The sequence below is a fragment of the Hemicordylus capensis genome, chromosome 5 (assembly GCF_027244095.1).
Source record: "Hemicordylus capensis ecotype Gifberg chromosome 5, rHemCap1.1.pri, whole genome shotgun sequence".
Taxonomy (NCBI): Eukaryota; Metazoa; Chordata; class Lepidosauria; order Squamata; family Cordylidae; genus Hemicordylus; species Hemicordylus capensis.
Window position 1 is genome coordinate 38397541 of NC_069661.1, and position 26191 is coordinate 38423731.

Genomic DNA, 26191 nt, shown 5'->3' on the forward strand with positions numbered 1-26191 from the left:
AGACGTTGCCTTTGATAGGCAGAGATCTCTTGTTCCAGCAGAAGATGAAACAGAAATGGAGACCATTGTGTCTTTGTTTTGGAATAAAGGGGTCACTAGCAACCTACTTGTACTAGAGTAGTCTTAGTAGAGTCAGTTGGGTACTTTATGTCAGAAGGCCGAATAATCAGATTCTCCAAGTATTGCGTGTTCATACGTTTAATGCGGCAAACTGGATGTCATTACTTACGAGGGAGTAAGTCCCATTGAACGCACTGAACAAGGGGACTGACTTCCAAGTAAACGTTTATAGGAGCCGGCTGTTTCGATTCCAGTGAGAGAAGTGTCCATTACAATTCATGCGATTTTTAATAAACAAACATGGCCTCAGCCATTTGACTGTCCTTGCTTAGGATCGGCATGGATCCCTATGGACCCCTATATCAACCAAAATGGCATTTCTTCTAATCCAACAATACACGTTCCCCTTTCAATAACACCTTTCAGACGCAGTTTACTATTGTAATATGTCTCGATTTTTTTGTTGTTGTTACCCTAACCAATGCGAGGAAAATTCCCCTTGTAACTCGAATCTTGGAGGTAAGTCTCGTTGATATCCAAGGCACTTACTTCCAGGTATGTGTGCTTAGAAATCATGCATCTAAACTTTATTTAGAGTCGGGGATGAGAAAGCATTTGAAAGAAACATTCCATGATCTTTTCGGTAGCAGGAAGCGAAGACTCGCGATTGTAACTACCAATTCTTCTTCCTACATCTCTGACGTATCATTTTGTTCCTTTACAAACACTGCGCATCTTAGACGGTAACCCCTTTCTTGAATTCAGTGAGCGTTAGTATATAATTCCCCCCCCCCCCATCGGCACCTGCTTTGGAAGGGTTGTTTACCAGTAATACCTCGGGACAAAGATACGTGTCCACTACAATGGTTCACCAGGAAAATCCCGAACCCAATTAACGTTGGCAAACAAGTATTTTCGTCCAGTTTCTCTCCCCCATTTCGCATAAGCCTGAGCAGCAGAGGGCGCTGTTGTACTGCATTTACGTCGACGTACAGCTTAGGCGAGAAAAATAGAAAAGAAAGGACGGAGAAGCGGAGAAACAGCAGCCATCTAGAATTCAACAGCTGCTAAAGAAAGCATTAAAAAAAAAAAAAAGGCAGGGGAGAAGCAATGGAAGGTGTTTCTCCTCTCACTCCTTTAGTGGCCTACACAAGATCCTTAGATACATGTGGTTGCCACCAGGGTCCATTATGGCCAAAGGGGTGTGGGGCTCGTCTCTCGATCTCACTGGTGTGGATGACACCTACCGCCTCCCTAGACGTCGGTGGGACGATCCGGGGGTCAGACCGGGTGGGAGGCTGCCCAGAAAGGGCGGGGTGGACTCACCATTAGCGCTGGTGTGTTGCCTGCCGAACAGTTTGCTGCTAGAAGCTTCTTTCCTGCTCTCTAAAGAATCACTGAATTCGCCTTTTTTAAGGTCAGAGTCTTTGGAGAAAAGACATTCAACAGCAGAAGGCTGCACCCCTGAGAGAGGAAGAGGGTCGTTGTTTGGGAGGAGGAGAGAAAGTGTGGGGGGGGGGGAGAGAGCGGAGGAGAGGGGAGAGAGCGGAGGAAGAGAGAAGGGAAGTAAGTTAAGCTAGAGCCAGTCTGAAGAGCAAGCCAGCTGATCACGTTCGTAGAGATGGAATGGAAGGCTTCTCTCCTCTGAGACTTGAGCAGCCTCCCCCAAGTCTTGCATTAACCAAGCCCTTCGGATGTACAAATCTCTATGGCAGAGAGAAAACATGGCTGCCAACGGCTGGGGGGCGGGGGGCGGGCGTCTAAATAAACATGAGGTGCCTTGACAAGCGCCCCATGGCATCAGTTCCAGGCAGAAGGCAGTTAAGCCGGAGTGCCGAGCCGGAAACCCAGAACAGTGCCAGGGACACCCACAGACCCAGCACTTTGAACCCCAGATCTGTAACAGATACAGTGGCATCGCGATTTCGCTGCTTTTAAGACAAGCTGGCGAGTGTGTGCCAAAGAGCTTAGAGGCACAGAGGTGGCATCCACTCGGTTATGGATTGGGCTGCACGTCTCTCTGCCTGGCAAGACTGGCCACTGATTGGATTCGCTGCAGAGCGCAGATTCGGGTGATATTTCTATACCCGCGCGCTCATCCGTGGCCTCTAGTGGTCCTTTTAAAAAATAAAATAAAATTGCAATAACGATGCAAATCACTCTCGTAGAGCGTAAATCGATCGGAAACATCTCGCTTACCTAACTGAACGCAAGCCGATACAAGTTTACGGCAGTTGGACTCCATAACCCGTTATCTGCAAAACATAAAATGTATTGACGTTAAGGTGGCGGAGGAAATAAAAGGACGTACATGACACTATAACTTAGGCAAAGGAGGACGTCAGTCTGGACGCCGCCTTTCTGCTCGGTCTCTTCCGCAAAACAATTGCGAGGTGCCCACACATGCTTCTTTTTCGCCATGAAGGTGCGATAATTAAGTTTAAAAGGGGTGTGTGTGTGTTTGATTTAAGAAATGAAGATGCATTCTTGAACACACTCTATGGCACTTTGGAGCGAACAAGATCAGCCTCTTTCTTCCCACCACACACACACACACACACACACACTTGGCTTACTCCAAAGCCAGTGTGAATAGAGTGTGAATAGGTGGACTAGGCTACCATTCTGAACACACTCGCTACGGATAAAGTGCCACTGTGGGATTTACTTCTGAGTAAACATGATTTTGAAATTGCGCTGTAAAACAATTTAACGATTTCGCCTTCAACCCAACAAATCGACATAGCTGCATTAGGGATTGGACCTTTTCGTTATTAAGGCTGCAATCCTACACACACCTACCTGGGAGTAAGACCCACTGAAGGCAAGAGGTCTTACTTCCAAGTAAACACGCATAGATTGCGCTGCTAGAAAATTCATGTGATCCGTGGTGGCGGCGATCCTTCTTTCTTGCTCCTTGCGTCTTAATTCTGATGCTATAATAACTACATACGATGCAGTACAGACTAGGTGGCATGCAAAATAGATCCTTTTCCTCATCCATGCAAACCTGATGTAAATTCATGCGCAACGTTTGACGCCTGGAATCTAATGCCCATCGCCTCTAGGGATATTTCTAACTTGACATAACCGTCTCAATTCACAAACACTTGAAAGAGTAGTTATTGGGGGTTGGGGAAAAATTGACTTTTCTTAGGGTTAAAAAACATCTGGTCTGCAAGCAGGCGTGGAAAAAAACAGAGGGGAGGTCCTGGGCCCCACTTGTTGAAGGAGAGAAGGAGACCAAATCGTTTTAGTCAGACTGTTTAATTAAAATGCCCTCGGAATGACGCTTATCCTAAAAAACAACAGTCTCCCTCTAAGAACCAATTTAACCAAGGAACACGGAATGTGTCCCTGTTGTCAACAGTCTGTAGTAGTCCTTTCTGAACCTCTGTCTAGAAGAGGGCATTTACTCGGAAGTAAAACGGATTTATCTCAAGAGTGCTTATTTCCGGGGCTCAGATCCGAAACTCTTTCGCTCGAAAAGAAGTCTCACTGGTCCATAAGGTGTATTAGCATTGGTAGGATCGGGCTGAGCGCCTATCTTATGTTGCATATTTCCCAGGGACCACCTCACAAGTAAACCGGGCTGGGCTCAAGCTGGCAGCTGTGTTGACCGCGCAGCTCGATCCTATACAGAGTTGCACAGAGTTGACCTACGCAGCTCGATCCTCTCCTCAGCCCATTGCGATCATTCGGCTGTTCGAATTCCACCCAGACTGCTTCCTAAAGAGCCTTCAGACCCTTTGTCTGACTTCGGCTTCTAAAATGGCTATACTTTACCTACTGGGGAAGGGGAGATTGGGAGGTCCTCCTCTCCTTCTCTCCCCCCACCCCGGCCCAAGCTTTATGGTTGCCTTGTTGAAAACTACCTTGATAGAAACTGGACAGATGCTCCCAGTTTTAAGGGAGACTGGGGTGGTGGGGTCCGGCCGAAGATGGAAGAATCTTTGTTCCCGGCAGATAAGGGAAATGCGGGGCTGTGGACCTCTGGACGGGAAGCAGAATTCTCTTACAACCAGCAACTTCCCGACACATAATCGGATCATGTTTGTGCCATTGACAATTTGGTTGATCGAAGGCCGGCTGAAATTGACAGGGGAGGCCCACAGCAACTACCCAGCAGCGCGCGCGCAGGGCTGGACATCGCCTGTATTCTTGAAGGAGGGATTTCGAAGGCTGCTTCTATAACGCGTTCGGGGGACCTTGGGATGACCCAGAAGGAAAGAGGCTTGGCATAGGATTGCCCGCCCCACTCCTCTACGAACTGAGGTCCCCATCCCACATGCCCCAGAGAGCCCGAGGGTAGAGGAGCTGCCTTCGGACAAGCCCCGCAGCGCCCCTTTTCCGAAGCACCGGATTTTAGTAATTCTGCGGTTAAAAAAGAAAAGAAAAGGTGTGTGTGTGTGGGGGGGGAGACCACAGGATTAGCGCCTGATTGAGATGTCTGTTCGGGAGATATTACAAAAATCATTATCAGCGCTCTCTGCTAACTCGATATGAAGTAACACAGATGGGATTTTATTAGTCCAGGCTTCAAATGTTTACTTATGATAATTTAGGAGGAAAATTTGCATGTAATCAGCGTTTGGGTTAACCCCCCCCCAAAAAAAAAATCACACACCCTCCGTGTCTGCACGGGCTATTCATGATTAGTCGCTACTCATTCCGCTTAGAAGTCATATTGAGGAGCCGATGAACAGACATATCTGTCGGAAATTGTCCAATATTTTAGGAAAGAAACTGCCATGAAATAGGTAAATAAATAAATATTCCGAGGATGACCAACAATCCATCTTTCGTCAATAGTAACTTCACTCCGATCCTCAGTTTACCTTGAAAGTGAAAGGGAGTTCAGGAGACTGATTACTAGGGTGGAAGTCTCATTGAATTCAGTGGGATTTACTTTCGAGTAGGTGCTTAGGGTCGGGCTGCACGTGCAGTATTCCAGCCCGATCTCAATCGAGGGGACTACTTTGCAGTCCGTGCCTGGATCCTAAGCACCTTTACGCGGAAATAGGTCCCTTAGAAATAGATGAGACATAATTGTAGGGAAATATATCCAGGATCGGAGCATCCGAAAGGTCAGTGGATGTTTACTTCTTGGGACAAGTCTAGAATTCTAATATGACAGGGCAATTTATATTCCAAGCCACAGAGAGCAGGAGGCGGAGGGCCCACGGTGCGTATGGAACGCCTTTCCAATAACGAGGCCTAGTATATGAGCTGTGGCGAAATTGTTAGGGAAGGCAATTAAGAAACCCTCCTAATTCCTTTCTGATGGTCCTTAAACCGGTTCTGTCAAGCCAAGGCTGGCATGACAAATTCGGTCGCCCTGACTCAACGCCTGCCTTGATGGCTAATTTAGCTAACAAATTGAGACATAACAACTTCCCTCCACTTTCTTCTCACCCCCCACCCCTTTCCTCTTTCCTCCAAAATTCGGACTCGAATGTATCCTACTAGACAGACTTATAGCCGCCTGGCAAGGCAAGGGTCTAATTAACCACTCTTCCTAAATCCCCTCTGCCATTCGTGTGTGTGTGTGTCTATCTCTCTGTGTGTGTTTAATATTACAAGCCTTATAGTAGTGATCTTAGTAAATAGACAGATTTCCAGCACAACCCTAAGGCACATTTGTATGGAACCAAATCTCCACTGATTTCAAGCAAGTACTTTTAGGATTGCAAGACACAGTGCGATAGGCCTGTGGAAAGCCCACCATGTTCTGCCTTTTAAAGAAAAAGCAACGTTAAAGATCTTGCTTCCAACTGTGTGTCTACACACACACACACACATATGAAATGATGGAAGACTGAAAATATAGGATTCCCTTATATGTAGAATCTGTAAAGAAGCTGAACAAGAAACGTTCAACATGCCTTCTTTCATACCACTACCCAAAGTGTGTTATGGAGTGGGTTTACACAGAAATAGGACTCCACTTCTAATCTGGATCCTCACATCCCCGAATTATAAATCCAAGTGATTCATCAATCGGATTATTTCTGCATACATGAGTTTACCATAACACCTAAAGTGGAATTATTATTTTTATTACTACTACTAGCACCACCACCACTACTACCACTACTACTATTAACTGGTGGGAAATTTGCTGCCTGAAGGCTTGCTAATATTTGTCATGCAATACACAAGCACCCACAGTTGGATAATAAATAATGAAAATAATAATAACAAAACAAAAATGTCTGATTGCACATTAGTGAAAATATTCCACCCCACCCCTCAATTACAGGAAGTAAATTCCTCTTAAACGAAATTGGTACTTTACTAAGGATCCAAACGTGCGAATTTAAAGCGCTTTAGTAAGGATGCAATTAAAGGCCGAAAAACGGGCCTTACTGTACAGGTCCAAGGCCAGGCAAATAAAATAAAATTAAAAATGCCAAAGACACAACAGAAAGCACGGATTGTATTTGTTTGCATTACATTAATGTTTTGCAAAGCAAAGAGAGCTCGGGAAATGGCGAGCATATACCTGCCCTTCAAGAGAGGCGAACTTCACTCCCGTGCCAAGGAACTTTTGCAAAACCTGGCAAATCTGTAAGAAAGGGGCCAGTTGCCCTCTTTCTAACCCTTTCCTTAATTTATGTCTCTTTTAACAATCCCACTTTTCCTTTTAAAGGAAAGTAATTACTTATGCTGCTTTTGGATAATGAGTTAACCTTAAATGTAAGCCAAACTAGCGGCAAACGTTTGGAGAATGGGGTGTGTGTGTGTGTGAGTGAGAGTGTGTGTATATTAAATAATACACTAGAGACATAATAATCATTTGCAGATAGTATTCTGCTGAAAATAAATAATTCGTTGTAGTATAGGAGAAATACTAATAGGAATAACGGTAGTGATAATAATAGTAGTGATGATGAGAATTATGTTTCTTTCTCGTCTTTATATATACGATATGTGAGATCTCCGAGGAGGTCAACACTGGGCCGCCTTTTCCAAGCCTAGAGCCCAGCCCTTAAACCCGACGGCTGGAAATTAATTGAAAAATATAGTCAATTGTGTTTGCAAATGACACCATTGCAGAGGGGCCCGTAACAGAAAGGAAGAAACTCTTTCTTTCTTTCTTTCTTTCTTTCTTTCTTTCTTTCTTTCTTTCTTTCTTTCTTTCTTTCTCCCCCCCCCTCTCCATTCTCAGTGCGTTCTTTAGCATCACGAAGGCCGGTCTCCCCAGACGATTTAGCCAGAAAAAGGGCCCTGGTTTGAACTGGCCGCGCCAACGGGGGGCGGGGGTGGGTGGGTGGGTAGGGGGCTAGGGAAAGGCAGCTTTCTGAAAGCCCCTCCCGAGCGCTGGAAGAAGCGCCTGCCCGATTTATCACGGCCACAACCCAGGAGCCGGCTGCGGCTGGGCTCACCCAGGCTGCTGCCCCAGCGCCACAAATCACCCCCCGCGGGACGAGCCGCCCCAAGTGGAACCAATCGGCCGACTCGCATTATCTCACACCGCAGCGGGGCGAGGAAAGGCATCGACGGGCCTCTCCGGGTCTGCTTACCGGCTGCAGCTGGAGCGCCAATTCGGCTCCCGCCCCGACCTCCTTCTTCTTGCCGGACTCGGTAGCAAATCCCGGGCTTGAGGGCAGAGAGCAGGAAGACTCGAGCCGCCCACGGCCAAGAGCAGCAGCAGCAGCAGCAGCAGCCCCCAGCCCCCGAGCACCAAGGCCGGCCTGGGACGCAGGAGAGGCAGCAGCCAAGCGAGGTTCCCCCAGAGAAAGCAAGGGCTGCCGAGCAGGGCGAGGGGACGGGCGGAGGGGAGGCTCCTGGCGGCGGCGGCGGCTTCTCTGCGGGCTCGCTGCGCTTCCCGGGGCTGGCGGACGCTGCCTCCCTTTGCCTCTCGTCGGGCTGCCTCTCCTCTCCTCTCGCCTCGCTCTGCCTGGCTGGGGAGCCGCGTGACGTCAGCAGAGATTCCACCAAACTAAACTCCGCCGCCGAGCGGAGCGGAACAGAGGGGGGAGGGCAGGGGGGCGGCCTGCTGCTGCTGCTGCTGCTGCCGCTGCCGCTGTGGGGAGAAGAAGACCTGGCAGAAGTGCGCGGGGTGGGGGGGAGAGGGAGAGGGCGTTGGATGGATGGACCGACGGACGGAGGGGGGGGGAGAGGACCCTCACAGGACAGGCAGCGTTAAGATAGATGGAGAGAGGAGAGGAGGCAGAGAGCAAAAAGCCATCATCGGGGGACTGAGAGGCAGACGCTCCTGCGCCCCTTGACTGGAGAGTAAGCCTGACTGAGCTCCGCGTGTGGCTGACTTCAAAGTCACCACGCGCCGGATTGGGCTGTCAGGCCCCGATCTCGGCCTCTGCACTCTCTTCCTTGGAAGTCCCGCGGCAATCGGTTGGACTTCCAGGTAAGGGTGAGGAGAGAGAGATGGGCGAGGGAGCCCCCGACGACGATCCCGCAGATAGGACCTCCCGGCAGAATGGGGGCAAGTCAGAGAGGGATGCCCGAGGAAGCGGGAACGGGGCAAGGCGCGCTTCCTAATAAAGGGAGGAGGGAGGCACGCCAAATCGCCCGGATAGGTGGGGTGAACCTGTGGCCCCCTCTCTGTGTCCAGCGGAGCGAGATGGAGAGCAGCAACCGCAACACGAGAGCCAGCGGGTAGAGAAGAAAGGGAAAGTGTGCGGACATCCTGAGAGGACAGCGGGCAGTGAAAGGAACAAAAGAAGGTAAAGAGATCAAGAGCGCGAGAGGAAAGAAAGCTCGAGGAAGCGGGCGATGGAAACGCTCAGCTGAGCGTCGGAGCCGGGACGAAGAGGCCAGGTCGCTCTGCCGCTGAGGACTCTCCCAAGAGTTCAAAGTCAACTCTCGGACTCCAAAAGAAACACCCCCCCCACCGCCCCGCACATTTTCACATTAGTTTGCAGCTGGCTTGCAGTGGGGTGGGGGGCAGACCTTGGGCACTTTTAAGGAATGGATTGCGAAGAACAAGCCCCAGAAGCGCATTTAAGTGTAGAGTTTCCTTCGGTGTCTAGGCACCCAACAGGTTCACGTGGGGTCACTGATAACTCATTTTTTAAAACGAGGAGGTGAAGGTCTGGGGAGGGGCGAGGAGGAAGGGGGGAGGGTCCTGCGCAGCAAAGCTGTGTGTCCAGAAGAATTGCTGCTGGAGCCCCAGTTTTATGGCCTAGGCAACTGCAAGGCTGATTTCGGCTCCAGCCCTAACCACACTTACTTGGGAGTAGCCCTGTTCGAACTCGTGATTTACTTCCGAGTAAACATCCATAGGCTTGGATTACGCGATGTGTCCCTCCCCCCTTCCCTCCTAGGAATATACACTTTTCATTAAAAGAAGTTTATCATGATTTAATATAATAAACGTGATTTCTTTTAATGTGCTGGACAGAAATACTAAGTAAAGATTAAGACAGAAAGGTGTACTTTTTACAAACTCTCTTTGGCGAATATTTAAAACAAAAACTAGCTTTTATATACTAGCCATGAAAATACTGACAACAGGAGAATCTTTCAGTTTCCTACTTGTGTTTACTACTCACAACGCATCGCTCAAAGTGAAACTTCCATCTTAAAATGGTAAAAAAGAAGTTTTACTTGCATATGGAGTTTAAATGCGATATTATTGCATTTGGGGTGTAAAAAAGCACGCCCGAATTCTATATGGTACAACCTAACTTTACAAAAACGAAAAAAGCTATTTTAGGACGAACAAAAACTTCATTTATTCGGAGGGGGAAAATGCATCACGCTTCCTCATGTAAATAAATGGAAACCATTTCTTCTGGGACTAACGTTACAGTCTTAAGGACACGTGACTAACTTCCGAGTATACACGGCTAAGAGCGGGCTCCGAGACAGACAGACCGACAAAGACAAACACCCCCCGCACACACACACACACACACACACACACACACACACACACACACACTTTTGTTAATATTGAACATGTTCCCATAACATTCCTTTGTACATTTACTTGAGAGTAAGTCTCCCTAAAATCGGTGGAACTTATGTAGGTATAAGCCTGGGTTGGTAAAGCGGTTAAATTACTTTGGGGAGAGGGAAACTACTTTTCCATCCATACTTAGTTTTAATATTGCCGAGCGAGAGCTTAAAATGTCAGCGCCAAATATAGGATTACCATTCACAGACCACTTTGAACTGGCGTTTTCCAAGGGTGGGACTACGTCACGTTAAAGGAGCCTTTGAATCTCCTTGGAAGAGGTGTGATTATGTTTCAACACACCAATCTTTGATTGCGGAAATCTTTCCTGCGTGTAATACCCGCCTAACCTTGCACACACACACGCACACATACACATTCTACCACGGGGCAAAAGAAATAAGAAAGAAAGAAAGGAAGGAAGGAAGGAAGGAAGGAAGAAAGAAAGAAACCCCAGCCCTACCAAAGCGTTCACACGTACATTGATGTATGAACCATGAAAACAGTTCCAGAAAAACGTATTTCTGCCTTTTTGAAAGGTGGGGCGAGTTAAATTCGATCGACTTATTCTCTTGGAATAAAGAAATAAAATGAAATAAAAACCCACCAGGGTTAACCTCAAATTGGCTGTGCGTATGCGAGTGAGAAATCCTTTTGTTTGCCTGTCAGCAACTTCCAGACACCCACTGGCCTCCTGAAATAAATTCATCCTTCCGTGTCCCTAATTAATGTATGGACAGTACTGGGTAAAACAACAAAGGTAAACAGACCCGCTGTGTTGTGACTGCTTTTGCTTTGAACCCGCCAGAAGAATGCGAGGGAGAGGCTTCCCTTCCTCCCCCCGCCGGCTCGCCTCCACCCAGAGGCACATGCAAAGAACCTCGCCTGTTCCCCACCACTTGCCTCTCCCAAAGACTTTAAATTAGGATCTGACACAGCCCTGGCCGCGTTCCCTCCCCCCCCGCCCTTTCTCTCTGTCTGGGCTCTGGCCAGCCCGTGGACAGTTACTGCTGCTGCTGCTCCCCCCCCCCCGCGCCCCCTCCAGGTTGGATCAGGACTGGAGCTGGGCTCTTCCACCACTGCCCTTCGAACTGGTGCAGCTGAAGTGAGCAGCTGGTGGGAAATGCAAATGGCTCGTAGAGAAACATAAGATACAGAGTGATTTTCATTCCCGCCTCGAGTGTGTGGAAGGAGCTGGACATACGTTTCACGCTCCTAATCCTTCTTTTACATTTTTAGTCATACTCCTATTAAACAACTAATTAATGCCCAGAACCACTGGGGAATACATTAGACATGCTGCCGCGGAACAGGGGTTCTAGGGTGTCTGGAAACTATGGAGCTGTTTTAATGCACGGATTTCCATTTCTGTCTCCCTCCTCTCTCTTTTATCTCTCCCCCCCCCCCCCCGCCGCCCACCCAACACACGTTCTCAGTAAATGGAATAGAATCCCGGGCTAGGTAAAGGCCCTCCGTCTGTTTAGATTCCAGTTTTCCTCCCAGACAGCAACACCAGCTACTTTAAACAGACTGGCAGACTTCAACAAAACATTTGGCTACCAGCTGAACTAGTTTTGACTACTTTAGTAGAAAATTACACTTTGAATTAAAAAGAAAACCATTTTGCAGTCATAATCTATTGGGATAACAAAACACGTTTCAGTAATGCAAAGCTCTTCATTTTGGTTTCTTTTCTTTAGAGGATTCTGAAATCACCAGCGGATGAACGGATTCGATTAATCGAGAGATGCATTCTTGGCTCCTCAAAAGCATGGGCTACGATTCTGCCATCAGTTGTCCGTGGGCAAATCCCATTGACTTCCCTTATGGGTTAGGGCAGGATTGTAGCCGCGGAATTGAACCGGAGATCTCCCTTCCCTGCCTCAATTCAGCTGGGATTAAAATGTTGTAATTCAGGCATCTTTTAGGCGTATCTTTTGAGTCAGGCAAAGAGACCTTAGGATACTTTCTTCATCGACACATTTATATTAGGGAAGAAATGATTTTAACTTTAAAAATCTTACAGTAGCACCAGCATTAAGATAACCGGTCCAGTTTTTGATCTGCTGATTACAAGTCAGCGAGGTAGTCGACTAGAGTCTTTAATTTGTTGGCAGTTGTGAATGAATCTTCATCGGGTGGAGGTTCTGGAAAGAGTTCCTCATTTCTGAAGAAGTTCTTGAGCTGCGAATCAAAACACGGTAAACACGAAACACATCAGTTGGCCTTGGACGTCAACGAAACTTCCTCACAAGTCATTTTGCTTACGATGGGAAGCTCAAGCTGGGCATTATTTCCTTAGCGGACGGATCACAACGATTGAAGTCGAGGGTAAAACATTCCTCGATCGAACTCGATCTAGATCTAGATTGCACCCCTTATCCTGAGCTCCTAGCTTGATTTCCTCGGAAGTAAACCCCGTTGATTGCCTTCAATGGGGCTGACTCCCAAGGAGGGCCACGATTACAGCCTAATATCACTTATCTAGAACACGAATTCTACTCGAAGTCAGTTACTTCCAGGTATGTATGTAGAATTCAGTTGCCAGTTTGGCAATCGATGCTGCGAAGGCGCTGCTCGATTTCATGTGTTGACTAACACTAACAGCACAGTCTCTTCTTCCTAATCGCCAGCTAGAATTCCACCAAAAGCGAGTCACGCCTTAACACTCTTTCGAGGACCTGTTGGACTCAGCAAAATGTACTTCCGAGGAAGCATGTGTTCTTAGGATCGGGCTGCAAGTAGACGACGTCTCGTTCGATTCTTATTCTTATTCTTATTCTTATTCTTATTCTTATTGTCACCTAACCCAAAGATAATCTGAGTGGATGCTGAATGGAAATTAGCTCAAGCAAGACAGACATTGAGATGTTATGAGGCTTGGAAGTGTGTGTGTATGTGCCTATTAGAAAATGTAGGGACCCAGTGTTCAGCACCTAGTTTTTCCAGTGATCAACTGGATCATAGGTAAACACTTATTTATGGTCTGGAGCGGGCCTGATAAGAAGAGATCTGAATTGTAATACTCGGTCCTCTAGGTCTTCCCAGCCACGCTTTCCCGCTTGCCAGCCGATGTGCAAGTTTTCCGTTCAATAGCCTCCACCACTATATTGATTTGTTGGCTGCTCGGCATTTCTTTTTCCCCTTGGCCTGCCTCAGATCCTGTTTCCACACTGCTCATCCGGGCGCCTTGATTCCAACGCTGCCATACAAAAATGGTAAGGGGGGGGGGGAGAAAGAGAGCGAGCGAGCGAGCGCTTTCCTTCCCCCTCCAAACGGACCCATTGATTTGCATATAAATTAAAGCCCACCCCACCACCTCCTGTATGCCAGTGGTTTAGCATCACTGCGAAACAAGGAGCGCTTAACCACTCGAGCTAAAGAATATATACATCGCTGCATTGACTCAGTCGTGAGTTGCCTCATTAAAACGACCCGGAGTTGTGTGTGTGTGAGACAGAGAGAGAGAAAGAGAGAGAGAGAGAAGGAGGAGGAGGAGGAGGAGGGTGCGCGAAACCGATTGTTTGGATCGGTGCACATTCGGAGTAAAGGGAAGCTATCCGTGTGAACACAAAAGGAGCTTAAAGGAATCTTTGGTTTATTTTGCTTCTACTTGGAACCCTTAGAAACAGGAATGGAAAAGAGGAAGGACAGGAAAAGTGAACCATTCCAGTGTTGCCTGGCTGCTTCGTGACAACCAGATCTGTGGTGTTGCAATGGGAAAGGGGAGCAGTAGCTCTTTAGCCGAGATACTCTCTCTCTCTCTCTCTCTCTCTCACACACACACACACCCCACTTCCCAGGCAACCAGCCAGCCCTGGCTGCAGCTTCACACAAACGGCCCTGCAAGGCGATGGATTTGCTAAGTGAACACACTTACCTCCGTCCTGAGAATAGGCATGAAAGGGGAGCGCTTCTCCGGCGAGGAGGCGAGGCAGTGCCAAGGAATGCTACAAGTTCAGGGGGAGAAGAAGGGGAAGGGGGGCGGAGGAGGAGGAGGAGGCGGGGGGGGGAGGCTGGCGGTGTGAAAAGCTGTTGCCTCGGGGGCCAGGCAGCATCCCCCTTTCATTTCAAGCACTTATTGATTTGCTGTTGTCATCTTTGGCGACGCAGAAGGACACTTGAAAGAATTTCTGATCTGAGAAACGAGGTGACCTGACCGGGGCTCTCGCCAAATTCTTAATTACCACATCAACTGCTTGGGAGAGGGAGAGACCGGCGGGTGGGGCGGGAGAGAGAGAGAGAGAGAGAGAGCCTTAACAGTAACCGAGTTGGCCAATTCGCAACTTTCCCTAATGATTTCAGAAACTCTTTCGTCTTGCGCGTCCCCTCTTGCGCGTTCTCGACAAAACACTCGGAGATCGCTTCGCGGTCAACCTGCCTCCTGTCCAGTGAACATAAGAGAGAATGAAAAGAAATATGCACAGGACCTGTAACTGCTGAATTTGAGCAAAGGCTCGCCGGGGTTTATTCCCAGAACCTGTTCTGAATGTCCGGCTCATGAGAGCAGAAAGTGCCTCTGAGCACATGCAAAGTGCGTTTTTCTTGCTACGGTGAACTAGCCTGCTCATCAGCACGTATCCCGGTCTATTGGGTTCTACGTCGGATTGGATAGTGCCTCTTTTAGTCAGGATTGTGTCTGCCTATCGGTCTAGCTACCTAGTTCCTTCTGTTTCCTCCATATCTTGCCGTCTGTCTCTTTTAGGCAATCCCAACCAGTCTGTGTTTCTGCAAAGCAAACAAGGCGAGGAAAGTCTGGGAACCATAAGAGGGAGTCCCCCGCCTCTTTCCCCCTTTCAGGCAAGGAATTCTTTGGCGATTGATATTGGTTTGCGCCGCAGCTAGGAAGAAAACAGGCAAAACCAGGTACTGAAAGGAGTGATTCTTTTCCTACTGTATGGCAACATTTGGCCAAGAACGAGGCAACCTTGAAGAACGAACGAAGGGATTCGAACTTGGGACCTGGTGAGCCGTAGAGATCACTCATCTAGGAAACAAACATAGCAGAACTCGCTTGTCCAAGGCACTTGGACACTTGGCTTGTCAACACACTCAAATGGTGCGGGGTGTGATTTAATGAATCTTTCAGCATCCAGAACTCCGTTAAGAGCAGCTTTATCGGGAGCTGGAAGGGCGCTTGAGAGAAGGCGTCGTTCCGTATCTGCCCTAGCATTTCCGTTTTGATGGCCGTGCATCACCTCTACCTACCCATAGTACACGTATCATATCCATATTTAAAACAACGATCCTACATGCACATTGAAAAACAACGATGTCCCGATCCTACATGATGTCCCGATCCTACAAGCTTACTGAAAAACAAGTCCCACTGATATGAGGAGAGTTTACTCCCTGGCAAACTTTCCCCCCCCCGACCTGGGCAATGAGTCATCCTGAAGTCAGCGGGACTCGATGGCTCTAATCCCAAGATTTCAAGAGTAGATGTGTCTGGCGAGCAAGCAACACTTAACAGTTCTCCTTTTACTTCAGACTCAGAGGGACGTCTCTTGATTATGTGTCTGGGCTTGCCACTGTGGAGGATGCTGAGAAACCCCCACCCTCCACGTCCACCAAGAAGTTGAGTGTCTGGAGCAGGAGTGCACAATTTTGGCCCTCCAACTCTTGATGCACTATGACTTCCATCATCCTACATGACTGCACTGGCCAATCGTCAGGGGTGATGGGTGTTGTAGTCCAACAACAGCTGTACAACCTTGATCTGGGGGAATGGGCTACCCAGGGGTGTAGCAAGGTTGGAGTGGACCCAGAGACAAGATTTTAAAATGGGCCCCCCCTCACTAAAGCTCAGTTCATGAAGTAAAGATATCTCAAATGAGGCTGAATAGTGATAACAAAAATAAGAAAAAGCATTTTATCTATATCTATATCTATATCTATATCTATATCTATATCTATATCTATATCTACACACACACACACACACACACACACACACACACACACACACCCCTATGTGCCACAATAGAACATCATCCTACATTATTTTTAAAAAGGTTTTGTAAATTGTGGACAATGCAAGTCATTTAATGGTACTAGAGAAAGACATGCTGTTCTGGTAGCTCCAGGTCTTAACACTCACATCAATTTTGGAGGATGAATGCAACTGAAGGAAGCCCGGGGCGGGTGTGCGGCTGGGGGAGTCAGTCATGTGACTTGCCTCTGGGGCTCCCCCAAGGCCATGGGCCCTCAGACAACTGTCTCCCCTTGCCCTATTATAGTTACACCCCTGTGGACTACCCTTCTGTTTTTATGCCTGACAAATCTTGCTTCAAGATGTCTGAGTTTGACTTGTGTGGTCCATTTTAACTTGTCCCCTTTGGCCTTACTGCGCATCCACCCACCTACATCTCATGTAAAACCACCACTTTTGCTGACATGGTCTGCCCAAACATGTGCGGGGGGGGGGGGGGAACGGGACACAGACCAAAATCAAGACAGAGCCTCATTAACCGGGTGCTTTGAAGCCAGTGTTTTCAAAGGAAGGATGCGGGTATCTTCCTTTCTGCACCTTGGCAACAAAGAGGGCTGCTAGGTTTCTCTTCACTGCACTGGAACATAGGAGGCTGCTTTATCCAGAGTCAAATCATGGGTCCATCCAGCTCAGTATTGTCTGCACTGGCTGGGAGTGGCTTTTTAAGGGTTCAGGCAGGAATCCTTCCCAGCCCAACCTGGAGACGGCAGGGACTGAACCTGGGACCTTCTGCAGGCAAAGCAGCTGTTCTGCCAATGAACTAAGGCTCTATCCCCAAGACCTCTGCAGGTGGCTAAGGAGTGGCATTGCAACTACCAGCTCAGCTGAGGTCAGATGACACAAAGGGCCAATAGAACCCTGCTTGGTCCTATATAAAGGTACGGTCCCTGGCTGGCTGGTTTTCACTCTGAGCTGCTTTGAGACTGTTGGCTTTGACTATATCATTGCCTTCAGGCCCTGAGAGATGAATAGGAAAGTTACAGGAAATTAGATGGAAGAAAGCAGATTTGGCAAAAATGCCTTCTACCAAGCTAGACGAATAGCCCATCTAGTTCCAGATTGTTTACTCTGGTGAGCAGCCCTGGTCCTTGATAGCCTTTTCTTTTAAGAGGAAAGGCTGGGAATTGAACCCATGACCTCATCCATTCAAGGTAAGTGCTCTGCAACCAAGCTATGTTCCCTCTTTGAAGTAGCCCAGGATGGTGTTCTTCATCCCTGAAAGAGCAGGCTGAAGTAATTCAAAATAGTGGATTGGGAGAGCCTAGAAACAGACAGCAGACTTTTTTTTGAGGTTAACAAGGGGGGCTAAATTTGGACCAGATTTTCCAGGCATTTAAGATTTCAAAACTCTTAAAAAACAACAAAAAAAACCCCAAAAAACTAAGATCCATTTTCATAATATTGGGTCTAATCCAAAACTACTAAAAACAGTGGGATTTACTAAGATCAGTGAATTTCAGCTTTCCTTTACTTGGAAGTGTCAGGGATTGAACATAGGACCATCTGCATACAAAGTATGTACTCTCTGCTATTGAACTATGCCCCCTCCCCAAACTCTTCTATATTTCACCTTCTGCAGTGGATCAGAACAGTTAAAAAAGTAATAGAAATGGATTTTAAACAAATTCTTCAAATGCATATGTATGACTGTGGTAGTGATCTTCAGATGTTCGCAGTCATGATGTTGAAAAGGGGATGCTTATCCTGGTCAAGATTTCAAGATATGGTTTTGTATACAGTCTATAGCCCAGGAGTTCCCAATCTGTGATCCTCCAGATTAACCCCTACCTCAGTGTCACAATGTATCTGCTAAGTGTGTGCTTCTGTACTTCCTGTGTTGTGACACCACAGTCTCTATGCCAGGGTGTTGTTCACATTTCAGAGGCTTTGTTTTGGATTTTATTGCTGCAGTTTAGTGCTATAATGTTGTATGTCCTTTGCAAAAAAAGCAACTATATTTTCCCGTCGTAGGGAAATTTTCCCATTGTAGATTCTGGGGATCATTTTCAATTCCTAGGACCGGGGAGACTCGAGTTCAAATCCCCATTCAGCCATGAAACTAGCTGGGTGACTCTGGGCCAGTCATTTCTCTCTCAGCCTAACCTACTTCACAGGGTTGTTGTGAAAGAGAAACTCAAGTATGTAGTACACCGCTCTGGGCTCCTTGGAGGAAGAGCGGGATATAAATGTAAAAATAATACTAATACTAATACTAATAATTCGATCCTGCCAAGCTGAAGCATTTTACCACAGCTGTAGCAAGTAATCTGGAAAGTGCCCAGATGTTGTTGGACTACAAATCCCATAATCCCCAGTATCATCCCCAGTTGTAGACCAACACCATCTGGGGACCCAAGGTTGAGAACCGCTGCTGTGGTCTAATACTGTCAGGTTATGGTCCATATAGCACACTATTTATGGTCCATATAGCACACTATTTTCTACTTGGATGGGTAACCTGTCTCCAAGGTCCGAGACAGACGTCTTTCCCAGCAATGCTACCTGAATGCTTAGCCACCTAATGGCACAGTGAGGCTTGAATACCAAGCCAGAAGTTTCTGGTTCGAATCCCTGCTGGTATGTTTCCCAGACTATGGGAAACACCTATATCGGACAGCAGTGATACAGGAAGATGCTGAAAGGCATCATCTCATACTGCTCTGGAAAAGGCAATGGTAAACCCCTCCTGTATTCTACCCAAGACAACCACAGTGCTCTGTGGTTGTCAGAGTCACACTGACTCAACTGCACCCACCCACACCCCTGAATGCTACCTTTTAACTGGAGATTGATCTTGGGCCTTTCTACATGCAAAATAAGTTTTCTGCTAATGAATGGCTGGCCATTCCCACTATGTGAAGAATCATCTAAAAAGATAATCTGTAGCATGACATGACAATGGGTTTAATGAGGTTTCAGATTCATTATGTGTTAAAGCTGAGGCAGCAGGAGAACATCTGTTTAACTCAAAAGAAATTGTAACCCGGTTCTAACCTTTCCAACAAATGCACTTGATTCACAACAGAAAGTATTTGACTCAAATTGTGATACTTAGTGAAGAGCAACGGTACTGCTTCACCGCAGTAGAAATAAAATCTCTTTGGCAAGATGCAGAGTTGGGAGATAAGCCCAACCTCTCAAAGCACACCATGATGGTAACCATATATAGTATAATGGCACAGGGGACACATCTTGTTCAATTTACTGATCGACAAAATGGCATATACAGCCTGATCTGATGCTTTGGAAGCAAATTCCATTGCGTTCAATGGGACCTTCTCTGAGGAAAGTGTGCAGCCTGTCAGCTGATGGCTTTAATGGAACTGCTTACTTGACTGAGGTGAGTAAAGACTTGAGCCAAATTTTATGTGCATTTTCAAAAGCTGACACTATTCCATGGAGGCAGTAGTGGAAGCGAATTGTAATTCTCCCTTTCACTGTACATTGAAAAGGATAAAACATTAAGCACCAATTGGGAAAAGCACTCTTTTAGGGGCAAATTCAGTGGCATGCAGTAGATTGCTTTTTGTCTGGGAGCGTTGCCAAGTTCTTTTACTCCCCATAATATACCATGTCAAAACGCTGGCTCTTTATTATACAGAATCCCCCCCCCCCAAAAAAAATGTGTTTCATCTGGAAGCAAAATAGTACATTTGCTTCTCCTGTGGAATACTCCTTTGCAAATCACACTACGTTTCATTTGGCAGCAAAATAGTGCATTTACTTTGCTGGCTGAATATGGCTCCCAAATCTTTTTCTTTTATATGAATCAGTTCTGGCACCATCTGTCAAAACAATATGCTTAAGTGCTTTTAGAAAATATTTTTCCGATTAAATTTATTATGTGATGTCTTTGTATTTATGGTAGACTTAATGTGATAATAGAGATAAAATAGCTCTCAATGAAATGGTAGTTAACTGACGGGGGTGATGTTTTTGTATTTGTGTGCTGTATTGTGGTCCATATGTGAAAATTGATTGTGGTGAAATAACGCATAGCATCACATTGAAAGATCACCAGACTTAAAGGGAGATTCAGCTCCCACCCACCCTCCAAACTCTTAATATGAATATTTTCTAAAATGTTTTTCATTCTACTTAGACACAGAAAGTATAGATCTATGCCTTGATTCTGTAAATGCATTATTCTCATACATGTTTATGCGGGATAGGCCATAATGATGTCATACAGCTCACTTGTGCAAAAAAAGAGGCAACAATGGCCACCAGCATGCCATTGTGTTCAGAGTGCTGGACTAGGACCGGGGACACCTGAGTGCAAATCTCCATTCAGCCATGAAACTCACTGGGTGACTCTGGACCAGTCGTTATCTCTCAGCCTCTCACAGGATTATTGTGAAAAGAAATATAACCATTTATACCACTCTGGGCTCTTTCAAGGAAGAGATGGATATAAATGCAAAAATAAATAAATATGCCATATATATGCAGATGTCCATGACTAGTCTTTTTAAGTAGCAAAAGGAGCTACAAGGGTAGAAAAGGCTGAGGTCTCCTAATGAGAACAAAATTAGATTTGTAGCTTGCATTTTACAATTAAAATTAATTCTAATTAAATTCAATATCTTCATAACTGCCACTGGAACGCTTTCCCCCCAATATATAAATGGTTGAAGTGTTTTCTGAGGAATTCCTGTACCCCATCCAATCTGCCTCATGTCTGTGTGGCTTATGCTTTTCCACTCTTTTAAACTTTTGTTCCTGGCTGCTGGTGGTCCAAACCTCCCCTCTCTCAAATTGAGACTAGTTGTTCCTATACTATTACATTTTGTCTCCTGGGTGGCTGGCTTGCTTGGTACTGGACTGTGGGCCACTATTAAAGTAAACTTCATTTTGTGAATGAGATGCAGAGCATGATTCTATTTTCAGCCTTTTTAATAATCGGGGTGTCTTGGACTACATGTGAGCCAAATCTCAACTTCCTATCAGTTGGGGAAATATCAACAGTTTTTGGTACCCCCATGAGTGGACCCCAAACATGAATTCACCCATCTGCCTTCCTGTTCAAAACACCCATCGCTTTCCTTTCCTTTGTAACAAGGCTTTCTAAAAATCTGCTGGCATCATTTCAGGTTTTTTTCTTAGACAGATAACTGTTGCCAAGAACAGAACTAGCTTCCACAATTTTTGCTTGACTATAGCAATGCTAATGTCATCATATATCATCATATAATCACTGTACTACCACCACTCCGGTATAACTGCAGAACTGGAATGAAACCAAGACTGATGTAGTCTAGTACTGAAGGAGTATCCAGTCCACCCCACTCCTAAGTGCCTTATTTATCCTGACCTCTCAATTATTCATTATTAAAATCCAATCTAAAATGTGAAACAAGGAATAGCTATATTCCTTTTCCCAGCACTGTGGTTTCACTCTGTCTGAATCTGAAATGTTCATACATGGGAGTTCTATGGGTTTAGTTTTCCCACGTAGCTTACAAGAGTTATGCTTCTCATCATTTCCTCCTTGTTGGTCTTTTAATGTTGCACCTTCTTTTTTGTATCACAGTCCTTTGTGACTTTCCAGCACACAAAAGCCAAATTATTATACAGCTTTTCATTTTGGTAGGGGACCAACAATGGGTTCCTTGCAAAGGAAGGCATTCCTTCATATGCCCCATTGTGAGGAATATTGGTAAAGGTTTGGTGCATGAAATATTGACAAAACCTGCTTTATTTGCCAAATGTATAAAAACAAAGATCTTGGTGAAATTCTTTGTTGAAGGTCATCTAAGCCTTTCCTAACACTAAAGAAGGATCCTTCACCATATCCTTAATAGAGGGAGGAGAACTGGTCTTGTGGTAGCAAGCATGAATTGTCTCCTTTGCTAAGCAGGGTTAGCCCTGATTTGCATTTAAATGGGAGGCTGTGGGGCAATTCTCACAATCAACAAAAATTGGGCTAGGAGAGCGCTTGCGCAGGGCATACTGGGGCTTGCGGGGGCCATGCGGCCCTTGCTCCCCCCACCCCCTGCCGGATCCGTCACGGAGCCGGCCATCATGTGGGCGGCCGATCCGGCCGCCCAGGGCTCCCTGACTGCTCGTCTGCGGGGAGAGCGGGCTTAGCCCACTTTCTCCACAGTTTTTACAAAAGCGGGTCTCACGGATTGTGAGACCCACCTCTATATGTGGGACCGTTAGATATTCCACTTAGGGTATGGGGCGGCCCTGGGAAGAGCATCTGCATGCGTACATGCAGAAGGTTCCAAGTTTCCTTCCTGGCATCTCCAAGACAGGGCTAAGAGAGACTCTTGTCTGCAATCTTGGAGAAACTGTTGCTAGTCTGTGTAGCCAATACTGAGCCAGATGGACCAATGGTCTGACTCGGTATATGGCAGCTGCCTATGTTGCTATATTCCTATGCCTTGCTTCTCTATCCAGTTAAAATGTACAACAGGTTGTAGGGATCACTGTGTGTGTCTTAGTTCCTACCAGAGCCATAGGTGGAGGGCGGAGTTCACTGGGGTGGATCCCTGACTGTAAGGGATTCACAGCAGGCTGCCCCAGTCCACTTTATTTTAATGTGGGACAAACCTGTCTGTCCATATAATTCCTGCTGGCGGTGGGGTGGTGAAGTGGCAAAACCCTCCCTAGAAGGGGCTGAGCATTCCTAGGCCTCCAGAGGCATGTGACTAAGGCAGACCCAGAATGAAGAGTGGCACACTTCAGCAACAAGGATTTATTATTAGATTTAAAAAAAACACACAAGAGTTTGCAGTAAGTACAATGGTCTCTTCATGGAGCAGATTGCAAGAGAGAGAAATGTTCATTAACCAGGCAACTCAGATCCAAGCAATACATGCGTCTAACTGAACTGATCCCCATCGTACTACTTGCAGGCTAGGATCTTCCTGCTGTCTCCAGCTTGTGACCTCCCATTTCTGAAGCAGTGTCTTCCTAAGGGCACTTTTGGGACAGAACAAACAAAAGAAAAGGCTTTCTCTTCTTCTGCTGATGGCTGTGAGTATAGTTCCCATCCATTCCTCTGGATTGGTCTTTCTGTTTTGATTTCCCCAGACTTTCCCCCTTATTAGGAAAGGCCCACTCTCCCAGTAGTTGTTCTAAGTGAGGCATAGTCCTCCTTCAAATCCTTCCCATCACTACAGTATGCCATGGCAGAGATACTGCAAGGAAACAGAAAATGTATTAGTACAGATGTCTGGAAGATAACAGACACTTAAATAGGCAAAGTTAACCAACGCTTGCTATAGGAAGAAATGAAACCTATGTTTAGAGCATAATGTATGATGGTCCTACATGCCTGTATTTTGCCATAGAAAGACTCAGACTGCAAATCAAATGTGGGGTAACTTTTATGGATTTCATGTCTTTCCCCATACTCCAGTGTCTTCTATATGGGAAAGCTCAATGCTGCCCTTTCACACTAAGGCAAGCTCCCTTTGCCCCACTCCTACGCCTAAAATATGCAACAGAGAGGAAATGCTCTTCATGATGTGCCAGGTACTTTAGTTTTCAAATGACTCTTTCATTAACAAGGTAATGAGGTTACTGTATTCACCCACACAGCCATGAGCGGGCTGCCATGTCCATCCTTGGCTGCGCATGTGAACCACTGGGAGGTGAGCAGCTCCCAGCAGTGGCACAGCGGCAAACACACTTAGGGAGCCTGACACTTAGCAAGAGTTAAGGGCACTCTTAACTCAGGCTGAGTGCTCATGTGTCGGCATCACATAGCGCTGAGACAGGAGCAGGCTTCCGGCCAGTGCCGGGGATGATCCCTATGATGCTTTGTGCAGTGCATTGTGGGATTTCCAGGGGCTGGGGTGCCGCATCACGGCCCTCAAACCTCCGTGTTGCTTGTGGCAGCAGCGTAGCATCTGAGTGTGCATTCAGTATGGCTAGACCCTACAAAAGGATTGTCTGCAGGGAAGGTAAGCTTCTGCTGCCTTCTCCACCATCCACCAGCAACAGAGGTGCTCTTATCCTTGGACTTTGGGGCTGAAGTCCAGGGCCTCCACAGCCCCTGGGGTCCCGCAAATCCTCATTAGTCTGTCCGGGGTGGTGTGGTTGTCCTATGGAGAATGATGACGCTTAATCTGCAGTGGAGGGGGGCCTCCAAAGACCTTTAGGTCCAGGCTACAACATAACCTAGGTGGATCTCTAACCGCCATGCCCTTTTTAAGGATTGTGAGAAAGGACTCAATGTTAATTATCAACAGGTTGTGTATTAGGGAATTTTTAAAAAGCACAGGACAAGTCCATTCTCTATACTCAACCTATTATAATATTATGCTACCCAATAATTCCACTATGACTAAGTGTAAAGGAGACTAAACTAATGACAATGGGTACAGCAACCAGCCTCAGAACTGATAATGAAGACATGGAAGTGGTGGATAGCTTCTTCCTTTTAGGATCAACCATCAACAGTAAAGGATCCAGCAGTCAAGAAATACGCCACAGACTAGCACTTGGTAGGGATGCAATGAAGGCTTTGGAAAGGATATTTGGGTGCCGTGACATGTCTATACCTACAAAGCTTAGAATCATTTGGACAATGGTTTTTCTCATGACACTCTATGGATGTGAAAGCTGGACTTTGAAGAAGCAAGATAGAACAAGTACTGACGCTTCTGAACTTTGGTGATGGAGAAGACACTTGAGGATACCATGGACAGCCAGGAAAACAAACAAATGGATCATAGAATAAATCAATCCAGAATATTCACTCGAGGCACAAATGACCAGGCTCAAACTATCATACTTTGGACACATTATGCAAAGATCCAGCTCCCTTGAGAAGTCCATAACGCTGGGAAAAGTTGAAGGCAAGAGAAGAAGAGGACGACCAGCAGCAAGGTGGATGGACTCAATTACGACAGCAATGAATGTACCACTGAGAGACCTTAAAGGCCGATCATCCTGGAGAGAATCTACTTATGTGGTTGCTAAGAGTCGACACCAACTTGACGGAACTTAACCAACCAACCAATCATTCAATCAATCAATCAAATAATTCCACATGCATCTCGAGAGTTCCAGGTTGGTGGGAGTCTGCAGTATAATGCTCTGGGCAGGTAGGCAGGTTCCTTTATTAATCTGAATAATTTATAACCCACCTTTCAACAAAAAGTCTCCAAGAAGGCTAACAAGACATATTTAAAAATGTATAATCATATGCAAACATATCAACATATAAAAACATCTTACAAAAATTAGTAGCAAGCATTAATCAGAGCAGCAGAAATGGGGGGGGGAACAGGTAATAAGGGCTGCCTTAGCTTGCTGTCTGAAATTCATTAAGGCCTACAAGCCAATAAGGAAGTAATGAGCGCTATTGTGTATGGGTGTGTGGCATAAACAGAGTCACAATTACACAGAACTGTTTGAAACTACAAAGGAGGACATCAACAGTAGCCAAAGGCACTGGGTGGTAGGGCTGAGCTTGCCTTGGCAGTTTGGACGAGATTCATTCTGTCTTGATGATCTCCCGAGCACTGCTGTTCTTTGTTTTCCATGTCTTCCAGAACAGGAATCCCACATATGTCCAATTTTAAGGAGCAGAGTTTGTTCAACAGCATTTCTGGGTAGCTTACATCAGGCAGGTCAGCTGGTTTGCAGCTGGAGACCTCTGGTAACTCGAACCTCATCCCTGGCATTCTTGTAATGGATTGATATCTCCAGCGTCTCATCCCCCTTTGTTTCTCTCTAATGCTTCTATCATCAAGGCTAAACCATTGTCGCTTTGTGCAGTAATGTGAGGAAATACGGCTTCTGTTCAATGTAAATCTCAATTTTAGTCTATCATTGAGTTTTAAAGTAACATAAGACTCGAATAGCGTTCAGATTTGAAGAAAGATCTTTCCTTAAGCTTTGAGTTTTAAATCATTGATCTGTTGTATTTATTAGAGGTATTATATAGTTGAATCAATTTTAAGTATTTGACAAATGTTTTTTTGAGACTAAAGCATGTCTGCATATCCTTGCTGGAATAAAAGAAAAGGATTGTGTTAATTCGTCACATACTGTTCGAAAAACCCTTATAGAGGAGGTGTGGGTTGGAATATCAATGCTTTGCCTGTAGGACGCCAGAGCTTGGACAGAGATTTGCTTAAATTACCTGAGATGAAGATTTCTCCACTCTCCTTTTGTTTTTTAGGTAACTTGTAACATGGTTGCATATCCTCTCAAAAAGGGAGGAGTCCCCATGTTTCCCCCAGAGTTACTTT

The 26191-nt window shown here is 46.2% G+C and overlaps 1 protein-coding gene and 1 long non-coding RNA gene across 2 annotated transcripts in view; one reads left to right on the plus strand and one right to left on the minus strand.

Annotated features, from left to right (window-relative positions):
• Nucleotides 1-7696, minus strand: part of PITX2 (paired like homeodomain 2) — a 38301-nt gene extending 30605 nt beyond the window's left edge. Inside the window, exons 1-3 of the mRNA XM_053251552.1 lie at nt 7587-7696; nt 2260-2315; nt 1387-1524 (exon numbers count right to left, since the gene is read on the minus strand). Coding sequence (XP_053107527.1) covers nt 1387-1524; nt 2260-2305 — 184 coding nt within the window. The 5' untranslated portion in view covers nt 2306-2315; nt 7587-7696. The remainder of the gene's footprint in view (nt 1-1386; nt 1525-2259; nt 2316-7586) is intronic.
• A 9212-nt stretch (nt 7697-16908) lies between these two features.
• Nucleotides 16909-25976, plus strand: LOC128327915 (uncharacterized). Its single transcript, XR_008308883.1, has 3 exons — nt 16909-17128; nt 22841-22961; nt 25490-25976. It is a non-coding gene; the product is annotated as an uncharacterized LOC128327915 (long non-coding RNA).
• Nucleotides 25977-26191: the final 215 nt, after the last annotated feature.